Raw genomic sequence first — 11910 nt, 5'->3', positions numbered from 1 at the left:
TCTACTTTAACAGTCTGTCTTTTGCCTTAAAGAACAATAGACAATCATTTATTTACTGGATTGGTCACATAAAACACTTGTTTTGCTTGATTTGCTCAAATGAAGGGCTTATCAATATGACTCACCTTATTGTGATCCAATAAGGTAAATCCAACAATCTTGTTTATCTAAATGCCACTCTTACAACCCTGCTTAGATTTGAAAATAGAAATTTTAAATTTGTATAGTTAATCTCCAAAATTTCTTCAATAATTCAATAATAGGGCATGGGTGCCCATTTTGGATTGTTATCTTTTGAATTAGAAAAATGTTGAGCTTTAACCACCACCATCACTCTACTATTTTATATAGTACTTTTTTCATCTGAGGCTTTCATATAGAATGGATACCTATTTATGTCAAACCTACCCTAATAGACAACCTTAAAACAAGGTCCCTTAACTAACCATTTTATCATATCAGACACATTAGGCTTGTTGTAAACCTTTTCCTTAAACCAATTAATGAATTCTTGTTGTGCTCATTTGCTAGCTGTATATAATTCTTTTTTGGGTTTTTGTCCTTTAGCATCTTATTCTTAGCGTCTAAGTAACACTGAAATTCTTTTATGTTATTCAAGATGTAAAGATGACTTGCAAGACCTCTTCACAGCACATACTCTTCATTTTGACCCTCATGTGCCTTTACTTATGAGATTAGTCCTGTCATTGTAAGATTTAGAAACTCCAACAGCCTTTACCCTATTTAGGTATATGGTACCAAATTCGACGGCTTCTTCAACAACATATCTTTCAATAATTGAGGCTTTAAGATTATATGAATTCTTCAAATATCCTTTTAATATTTTCATGTAATACTTAAATAGGTACATCCAACTAAGATATATAGGACTATTTCCCTCACCAAGTGAACAATTAAATGCATAATAGTATAAAAAGAAGCTAGAGGAAAGTACATTTCTAATTGGCACAAAATGATATAACCTTTATTTTTCAATTCATCTAACTTATCAGGTTAATGACTTTACTACAAATAGAATTAAAGAAACTACATAGCCTTATAATTGTATGCCTCAATCATCTTTTAATATGCCTTTAATAGCCACCGGTAACAATTGTTGCATTAATACATGGCATTCATGAGACTTAAGCCTATTAGCTTTAAATCTTTCATTGACACAAGATTTGTCACATTAGAAGAATATGCTTGAGGAACTTTAATATTGTGTAAACATCCATATAAGCTTGCTTTTTCCTTTTTCAAAAGTGTGTGGAATGTGATAGGCAAATAATTCCTCTTTCCTTCTTCTTGTTGTGCAAATAATCATTCTCTTATTTCCATCTCGGCTAAATCCAGTCTAGCATTAATTCCATTCTGTCTTTCTATTAATGTGCAAAAGTATGCCTAAAATATTGTCACGAACATTTTTATTTACACACATCATATTAAGACACTATCAATATAGAAGATCAAAAATGATAGATATCTATTTCCATAAATTCTTCTCATTTACAATCTTTTAATTCTTACCAAAGGTTACATTGATCTTCTCTACCTGTTTGTAAACCTGTTCCCCATTTAATGATTTTAGAGCAAATTCGTATTCTTATAAGCCATTAAAGCCTTTTTTAATACACGTTAAGGATAGTATTGACCAAGAAATCTCTTATGATCAAAGATAGACTATCTTCTTTCCATGCTTCAAATGATGAAAGTGTATGCCTTCTTTACAACTAAGACATGCTTTAAGCCCCTTGACACTGTATCTAGATAAGTTTTTATATGCAAGAAATACATTTATCATGCAAAAAATCAAGGCACATAGTCTAAAGGATTGCTATTGGTAAGCATCAAACACATCGACGCCCTCCTTCCACATGATATACTTGTATTTCATACACAGCAAAGGAGGTAGATTGTAAATCACTAGGACAATTGACCATGCATTATGTATGTTGTTGAGATTATCGAAAGAGTTAATTCCATCTGTGTAAAGTCCAAGTCAAAGGTTTCTCTACTCACTACCAAAATCAAGAAATGTCTAATCTATCATCTTTCATTAAGGAGAATCAGCTTGGCTGAGTGATAAAGTTTTCCATTAGATATTCTCCCATCAAAATGTCATCTTATGCTCTTTGCTTCTGGGCATTAGAAAACCAACACTCAAACCATGGTATTATTGGAAGATACCATAACACCTTCAAAGGTAACCCTTTAGTGATCTCATTTCCATTAACACTTATGTTCTTTAATTTATGTCATGACTCCCTACATTTCAAGCATTTAAATAGCCTTCATAGTCCTTTCTATACAATACACAATTATCAGGACTAGCATGTATTTTTTATATTGCATACTTATTAGACATAAGATTTTCTTAGCCTCATAAGTTAGGAAGTGTATTATCATCAGGAAACATACCTTCTAACAATTCAAACAATCAAGTAGGTCTATCTACATCTTGCTTTCAAGTTGATCAATCTCAATACACCTGTCAAATGTGTATATTTTTTACACCCTTGATACAAAGGCTTTTGTTGCATCACTCTGTAAGCTCTTATATGCATATGCTTGTATAAAGGACTATATTCTAACATCATAGATCATATCTTCTATTCTATCATCCCACGCATTCTCACTCATATCTTTCTTTTGGGACATAAAACTTAATCCTTCGATTTCACTATGCCATATCCATTTTGTTAATAGCCAGTTGACTCTTATTTAAATATTTCACACACAGATAAAATTATAGTCCATTTTTTCTCGAAACATTCCTTTTAGCAAATTCAAGAAAATATTCAACCTTATTCTCATATTCACTACACCAGAAAAGGCTATATAGGACAATTTTTTCCCAGCCTTTATAATGTAGGCTATATAAGATAATTATAAAACTGCCTTATATTGAGCCTAATACAAGATGGTTTTTAAGTAACCATCCTATATGAGGTTTTAAATTTCCACTAAATCTAAAACCTATCTGGAACTTTTAAGGCTATATAGGACAGTTATGTTCATAACCATCCTATATAGCACACATTGAGGATGGTTATGGTCATAAGCTTCTTATATTGCCAGATTTTTTTAAAAAAATAAGGGGGATGCTAGTAATACCTATAATACAAATAGATACAACACAGTCCAGAACAACCCCAAATTCTCTATACTACTTGCAATTCAAAACTACATTGTTTCAAACTATTCTATTCATAATTCAATGAAAATTATTATGAGCTAGGCTAAGAATCCTTAAAATATCTAAATTATTTATTGAGAACTAAACTAAATTATTCCTAAACTATACATTATCATGTCATATTGAAGTGACCCACTTTTCCTACACAAATTTGCTCCACTCTTCAAGGACTTCATTAATATGCTTATTCTCGAAACGAGGTATAGCATAGTCTGGATCATTGAATGAAAAATCAAACCGGACCAGCCAGTTCAACAAGTGAACCAACCTTTTTCTCAGTCCAATTTTAGTCTTAAACTAATCTAGAACTAACCTGGTGTAACTCGACCAACCCAGGGTCAACAAGGGATAACTCGACTTACCCAATAGGTTGAGTGGGTTGGTCGAGTTACATTTTTTTACTACCAAAGCCATAAAATGACATCGTTGGCTTTTAATGAGAATTAAAAAAAAATAAAAATCATGTTTGAATATGGAAATTGATCACTAGAAAGAATACATAATTCAAATCAATCTCTCAACTCTACCTCTTGTAGTCGAAGTTTTCTTCTTCTCTAGGTGTCTCTATTTGAAACCTGACTGTCACTGTCAATTTTCTATCTCTTGCTATTAGTGTTGCTTTTTTAAAACTTCACCTTAGATCTCTATTTGTGTTGGTCATCTTTACTTCACATTGCTCATCTATTTTTACACTTTTCAGCTTCCACTACAAAAAAAAATATATTAGCGATGAAAAATTCCATCGTTAGTCAATACAAATTTCATCACTAAATAGGTTAGCCACGAAATAAGTCCATCGATAAAAAAACCATTACTAATTTATTAGTGCTGAAAATTTTTTGTCTTTAAAAAAGGATAAGCTATTCTAATTTTATGATAGAATGCATTTTGTCACTAATCCATCACAAATGAAAGTTCCATAAAAAATTATCATTGCCACATCACCTAGTAGGCTAATGCCATCTCATTGCCATATCATTGTTGTAATAACCAACCAAACTGTATCCTCACAAGTGAAAGGTTAGGTTAGTTCATGTTATAGACGTAGCCACTAAGTAGCCTCCTGTTTTATGTTGAAGGTAACATAAGGGTATGAAGTTGGTATTGATTATGCATTTAGATTTAGCCACGTGGTTGTTATTATTGTGATTCGACATATGTTAGGGAGCATGGTTATTAGTTTTGCAAGCCCTTATTGTGCATAATTGGTAAATACATGATGATATATGTTTAATGTCTGGTTACACGGTTGTTATTATTATGACTATGGCTATTTTTGTTATACATGTGAAAAAAATGTGTGTGTACTATTGCCAATTGCATATGTTTTTAATTGATATGCAACTATATAGGCTAGATTGACCTTAGTTACTGAGTAGTTGTACTTATCCCTCTATTTAACATTTTATAGGCACTAGCTTTAATCGAGACAAGGAAAAGGCATATGAGGTTTAAGAATTAGATTTCCTACTATAATGCCTCAAATACTTTTAACTAATGTGTAATTATCATGATATTGCTAACTAGGATAATTATATTGACTACTTGTACCATTACATTCATATGTGATTGTTAGTTGGTGTTTTGATACCCTTAGTCAGTTTGTATAAGTTAAACATACTTCTTCAAGATCAAAATGTTGTGCAAGTATGTTAAAGGCTATTTTGAGAATTGTAATTATGTAATTGGATAATTTAAATGATGATGACCTCCCTCTTTGCTTTTGATGAATTTGGGGTTGAGAAGTAAAAATATGATATAGGTGTTGTTTGAATGTTTTGGTGTATTGCATGAGTTTGTTATAGTCTATTGAGTGTGGTTTAAGAGTTGGTGTGGGCTCTTGGCACTTGGTTTGAGTTTTGGACACCCTAGTTATGTTTTGAAAGCATAAAAGTGTGAGTTTTTTTTTTGGTATTCAACTTTTGATTAAGAAATTATTTAAATGTGAAACTAATACCATTAGCTAGAGCTTAGAGAAAGCTTTTCGTAGACACTTAGATTACCTCAATTGGACATTGAATAGAGATTTAGTGCACATCAAAATTTTGGCCAGAAAACCTACCATGATAGCTAGTCATAGTTTCTACAGTTTATGCCATAGCATAAAATTTTATGCTAGGTTTTATTTTTTTTAGAATTACTATTTTCGTACTTTTAACTCCAATTTGATGTTGTTTTACCTTATATGTTATCCATGCTTCTGTATACAGGTTTTGCTCTGATTTTAGTTTAGCATTTTAAGTTTTGAGAACTTTAGATCCTATTTATGAAAATTTTGCAAACTTAGTAATTCATTTGGGTTATTCCTGTAATTACCTTGATTTTAGGGGTTAATTATGGATTAGTAAGGATGATCTTATATTTTGGGTAGCCATAGTTGTGAATTATGATTTCCTTGTTTAACTACCATTTTCGTTTATGTTAAGATGAGATTTGAGTAATTTAAAACTTAAATCTTAATTAAACATTTCCATTAAGTAATTTGGTATGGTTGTTTTGGGTTATGATTAATAGACATGAATGTGAATTTGGGTTTTTTATCCCTTGAGTTTTAAACTGTTTTTCTGCTGAAAATGTGGAATTTGAGAAGGTTGCTTAATCTAAATATTGATATTGGGAAAAATTTTGCAAAAGGAGTTGAGAAGGAAGAGGTTTGGTATTTGTTTGAACTTACATTCATATTTGATGTTCAATAAAATGCTTGAAAGGAGAAATTTTAGTAATTGGTGGGAAATAAATGTGATGATTGTATTGTTGGTAATTAAATTGTTTTGGTGGACAATTATTCTCTATAAGGAAAATTGGAATTAGGAACAGAGATATTTGGAAAGAGTGCTTTGATTAGTAAACCAAGAGCCAATTTTCTATTTATATATTAGTCTTCAAGATGTCTATGAAATGTTGATTCAATGTTTGAGAAAAGTGAAAGATAAAGTTTGTCTGTGTTATATCTTTGAAATTTTGACTGAAGTTTATAAGTGAAAAATAATAGTGTTACTTGGATAATAGGAATTCAAAAGTCAAGCATTGTCACTAGAAAAGTAGCTTGAAAGTAAGTTATACACTTGAAAACTTTACAGGTAAGTAGATAGCATCCCAACTGATTTACCTACAAAATTATTTTCTAAAACATGATATTTTTATATAAATTTTTTTAATAAATACTATGTTAAGTATTTGATAATTGGATATTTAAATTTCTTTATCTAGTGAAATTATTTTTATCAGCTTTGAAAATTTTGGTTTTCAAGAAATGCAAGCATGAACATTAGTTATGAAATTTTATTCTGATGAGTTTTGATGTTTAGAATTAGTCATGCAAGTTTTACTTTGAGAATAGGAACTGTATTTTTATAGTGATGATTTTCTCACATATTTGAAAATGAATTTGGAGGTGATTTTATACAGGACACTGGTTGCTAATAACAGTTCCATTAGTCCTTGGCACCTTGGTTAATGAGTAGCAGTTTGACTTTCGCAAGCTCTATTCTCACGTCTGTTATTTATAGATCTTGTACTTGTGTCTGTTTCATGGCTTCGACCACGTTTGGTTAGTTACCCTCGTAGACTGTGTGTCCATGTCTGTTTTATGGCTTCGACCATGTTTAATTAGTTACCTCATGGACTGAGCATCCACATTTGTGAATTATTATTATAAATCCTCCAAAATTATATGAATTTTAATTAATTAGTGATTTCATATGTAATGGCTTTTAATTTAGTAAATATTGTTATTCTTATTTATTTATTTAATCATTTTGATTTGTCAAGATCAAATGTAAAAGCTGCTTTGTCATATAGATTTTGATGTTCTTTGCATTGAAGTTATATAAAACTTTTATTTCAAGTATATAAATTTGTTTATATTGAATTTCTTTCTCATTTAATTCATGTAACTATTGTATTTTATTCATTTTAATTCTGTAAAATGTTATGATTGGGACATTATTCACTGAAAAATTACTTTTGGTCTCAAATTCACTAGACGATGCTGAATCTCTTTCTGACTTTTGAGGTTCTTATAGTTGAGCCAAGTGGAGATTTGATTGAAATTATTTCCTTTTGATATAATTATAGAATTTATGTATTTTATTTTGAAAATATGGTTAGGTGCTCTACATTGGTTATAGTTAGGTCCTATTATTGTTATATACTTTGTCTGTTGGTTAGAAAGAGCAGAGCTCTTGGTTGTTGTAGTATTTTATCTAAAATTGTATTATGAAATTTTTGAGAGGTCTTATTTATAGGGGAGATACTTCTAAAATTTTTACAAATTTATGAAAGTTTTTGTTTTGAATTAATTGCATGGAAAATGGTATAATTTTTGATAAATTATGTATATGGTCTTAAAGTTAAATTTTTAAATTTTAGGCTTGAGGGATGTGTAGTTGTGTATATATCTTATGCTAGCCACTCCTTATTTTTGGGGCATGACACTAGACTCATAGTTTAGGGTCTAAATTGAATATTAACCCTTTAATATTTTAATAATATTTTAAAAAGAATTATTATTTTGAGGCGAAAATGCATAAAACTCCTGAATTTAATTTGAGCCAGTTGCATATGATATCTCTCACCTTTAAATATTTAAAATTAATACTTCTAACATTTAATTTTGTTTTTCAAAATCTTCAACCGTTAATTAACTTTGTTATGTTATCAATAAAATTTGTCATGTCAACACAATTTAAGGAAGGGCAAAATTATAATTTTATTATTTTTTATCAATTAAAATAGCCTTTTATATTAATCAAATGAAACAATATTTAAAAGCTGTCATTGATAAGAATCATATAAACAAAAATCTATCCCTTAATACAAGAAAACCATGCATCATTGATAATAAAAAAAATATGGACAAAACTAATACAAAAGTAAATATTCAAAAAATAATATAATTTTTAGACATTTATTATTTTCTTACATAAGACGCCATGTAAATTTTTATGTAATTTTTCTTAATATGACATGACAAACTCTATAAATAACATAACAGTAATTAATGATAGGGGACTTTGAAAAGCAAAATCAATGGTTAAGGGGGTTAATTTTGAATGTTTAAATGTGAGGGGGATAATATATTATTATCTCAAAGTTCCAAAAGATTTTATGCATTTTAGCATTATTTTGATTAATAATATTAATTATCATTTAATCTATTATTTTGTAACTTATGGTTTAAACATCAATTTTTTTTTTTGAAACCATTTTTTAAATACATTAAGGTGTTGTTAACCGGTGTTCTAATTTCCTAGTGTTCATGAGTTTTATGCTTATAAAAGGCCATGTAGACCACACAATTGGTCACCTAATATCGAACACCCAACTCTCCCCCCTTCCTCGTGCTTCTCCTAAGTTATTTTGTATTTTCTACTATTATGTTATCCTGTTTGTTTCACAAAAGGGTTCTGCTCAATTTTTTGGAGCTCTCACAACTATGCTAGAATTGCTCTTAAAGATAGTATCCTTTGGCACATTTTGAAAAAAAAAAAAATTCTACAAGATTTTCCAAAAATTACTTTAGTATATGTTGAAGTATTAGTTGTTAATTATGGTTACTTGTTAGCCTCAGCCAGTATAAAAGGGATAAGGGCTACGTATTTAGGTGGGAGAAGGTTTAATCCTACTTAAGGATTAGGCATACGCCAGTAGCTAGGAATAATCAAGTGAACTAGGGTTTTCTTGTAGAAAAGTTTTGAACACAGATTTTGCCGTAGTTGTTTATCTCTCTTGGTTACACTTAGCTTTTCTGATCACATTAACGATCAGAAGCCCCAAGCAGGTTGAAGAAAACACAACAAACTAACTAATGAGATCGATCGGTAACATGAATCTGGTTATGTATTTGTATTTTATCAACAAACAGGCAGCATGAAGAGAAAGAATTAGAAATTCATTGGAGCTAATACCCTAATTACACTATATAGAACTAAAACTAACTCAATAATTAGACCTTCGGAAAGATTCTAACCATTCTTTATAAGAGAGTGAGGGCATAAATGTGCCTAATCTGATTAGAATTTAGCAAGAAGGGAAAAACACACAAGTCATTTTAATTAGCTGTAGAGAGATCATCTTAATTACCATATCTGGGTGAGATCTTCTTGCTGCTGTAAGGTTTTTTTTTTCAAAAAAAAAATCAAAATCAAAATCTTGATCTTTATTGTGGAACGACACAAGGCTTAAATTAGGATGGGCCAAAAGGAAATTTGGTTTGCGGATGAAATTGGGCCGAGAAAAGGAAGGCAAACTGTTCTTAAAGCTAATTATCGCAGAAAGTAAATATATTTCAAGCTTTTGCTTACGGCTTTCTTTTGATGCTTAAATTCTTCTCTTCACTTGAATATCCTGTAATCGGTTAAGCCCAAAATCCTCTCTGCATAATGACTCAGAAACAAATAAATCAGCAAAATCAGGCCACTCATCATGATAATTCCTAGGAAGCACAAAATGCAGAAAGGAATTAGAAAGAAAGAGCCAATCATCACATGTTCAAGGATCCAACTGGCCTGAGACATGGCCCTCGGCAAAGGGCCCGATAGTAATGACAACATAAGAATTGTTCATATTAACTTTATTCAGAGTAATAACACCCAATTAAAAATCGACTTTCCTCAGTACAGTAGACATTTTTGACCCCCCTCTGAGAGAAAAGGAATCATTTCGAACAGTACCAGAGAGAAATATTCACAGCATGTGCTCTACAAGTTTTCAAAGCCAATCTGACTCATTCTCCATTCAAAGCAGACATGGACTGCAAATCCTCAGACCCATGATTGGAATCATCGGAAACATTCAAGGGATGACAATCTTGGTCATTTTTCCCAAGATAAGATGATTCTGATATATCCATTTTCAAAAGATTCGAAAAGAAGCTCTCGTCCATGTCAAAATCCGCCATGAAATCTAACCAATTGTTTGCATTTCCCGCCGTATCAACAAAAGGTGTTGACACCATTATTTTCTCATAACCACATCTAACGTTCGTGTCATGGGTCAAAAAAGGTTGTGCATTAATCAATGGTTGGACTTGTTGGCTCAATATTACCTTGTTGCACCTTGTTGCTCTGGTTTGAACCACGCATGGACCAGTGTTTGGTGAGGATTTTGGGTCTGGCTCTGAGTCTGAGCCTTGTCTGGCTAAGGTTGATGGCCTAAGTGAAACACCACTTGAAGAAGTAGAAAAATTTGAGTTTCCATTTTGAAGCTTTTTTTTTATGTGGGTGTTCCAATAATTCTTTATTTCATTATCAGTTCGTCCTGGGAGACGTCCAGCTATCAAAGACCACCTATATATAAGACACACAGTCACATATGTTATTGTTATTATTATTATTATTAATATTGCTAGTTACGAAACTTCATATTATACATTTGAAATAAAAACTTCATTTTATGTCATTCACAATGATGTTATAATATTGTGCCCATACACATGCATGGGTAGAAAAACTTGAAAACAGAATATGGAATTAGGATAATCGAACTCAAAACAAAGGAATTGATTCATGAAGAGTAATCAATGAACCTGTTTCCAAGAAGCTTGTGAAGTCTGATAATGAGATCCTCTTCATCATGGGTGATATTTCCTCTTTTAATACCTGGTCTCAGATAATTTAACCATCTCAGCCTACAACTCTTCCCAGTTCTCTTAAGACCTACATATGTATATATTATAATAAAATAATTCAGATACGTACATTGTCACTTCACATAAACCTTGATGCCAAAGCAATGAATTCACAAACGGCTTCTTAAACTTCTAATAATTGACAGAGATATAACTAGAAGCTTACTGTAAAAAAAAAAAAAATTGCTGCAGAATTTTCTGTAGGTAGAAATTTCTTGAGTTCCATCACAAAATCCATCGCAAATAATCCATCAGGAAAATTTTGCAACAGAAAAGTCTGACACAAAATTCATTTCAAAAGCAATTTGCCTTGGATTTTCCTTGATTTCCATCACAAATTTCCTGTCTGGTTGTAGTGGAAATACATGTAAACTTGTATATAAAATATAAATAGTGATAAATATCTAATTACATACATATACCTGCTCGTTTGGGAAGGAGTCCCCAGTTTCCTTGGCCATGAACCTGAATGTCGTCAATGAGAATCTGGTCTTCTGTAGCTGTCCATGCTCCTCTATTCAAACCTTCCTTTGCACTGCAAATACTCCTTCCCATCTCTGAGAGTGTCAAAAAGGTGAGAGAATGATGAGGACAAATTAAGGATTGTCCTATCTTTGGAAGCTTCTGGGTTTTGTGGCCTTCTTCCTCGGGCGTATTTAATTATATAGTAATGTGTATGGTATGCACAGCTACGCATGAAAGCTATTGCTTTAAATTGTTGAAAACTCAAGTTCTGCCAATCTTTAGTTCTGTCCATTGATAAATTGTTGTGGGAAAGGTTTGCTGGGAATTGAAGTTACATGTGATGCCTCAGGAGGGACCATCCACTTACGGGAGTGCTTTAATGAGAATTTTTGCAAGTCATGATTTCTTGTGAGTTAAATAAACAATATACACTCATTCCAATCCAAAATAAAAATAAATTTTAACTCTAAACCACATACCAATAAAATTTAATTATATCTTTATTCTCATGAAAATATATTATTGTTTTTTCTTTTTACCCTTAACCCCAATTACCAGTGATGAATTAAATTAGAAAGATTTAGAATAATAAGTGAACACAAAGAACCAAGTTAAT

The 11910-nt window shown here is 31.2% G+C and overlaps 1 protein-coding gene across 1 annotated transcript; it reads right to left on the bottom strand.

Moving 5' to 3' along the window:
- Positions 1-9738: 9738 nt before the first annotated feature.
- Positions 9739-11448, bottom strand: LOC129289395 (transcription factor MYB1-like). Its single transcript, XM_054926152.1, has 3 exons — positions 11252-11448; positions 10728-10857; positions 9739-10488 (listed from the first exon to the last, which is right to left on the bottom strand). Exons 1-3 carry the CDS (start codon positions 11382-11384, stop codon positions 9927-9929), a joined length of 825 nt encoding a protein of 274 aa, XP_054782127.1. The 5' UTR covers positions 11385-11448; the 3' UTR covers positions 9739-9926.
- Positions 11449-11910: the final 462 nt, after the last annotated feature.

Source organism: Prosopis cineraria, unplaced genomic scaffold (genome assembly GCF_029017545.1).
Source record: "Prosopis cineraria cultivar Desert tree isolate PC_DT_omini unplaced genomic scaffold, ASM2901754v1 PC12, whole genome shotgun sequence".
Lineage (NCBI taxonomy): Eukaryota > Viridiplantae > Streptophyta > Magnoliopsida > Fabales > Fabaceae > Prosopis > Prosopis cineraria.
Note: the sequence above shows the minus strand (reverse complement) of the source record. Positions and strands in the feature narration are given on the sequence as shown.

Excerpts from the sequence above, each read along its gene's own strand:
- LOC129289395 (XM_054926152.1), bottom strand. The coding sequence starts at position 11,384 with ATGGGAAGGAGTATTTGCAGTGCAAAGGAAGGTTTGAATAGAGGAGCA. Across the intron at positions 10,858-11,251 it reads ACTCCTTCCCAAACGAGCAG|GTCTTAAGAGAACTGGGAAG; the intron begins GTATATGTATGT and ends ATACATATGTAG. Across the intron at positions 10,489-10,727 it reads CACAAGCTTCTTGGAAACAG|GTGGTCTTTGATAGCTGGAC; the intron begins GTTCATTGATTA and ends TCTTATATATAG.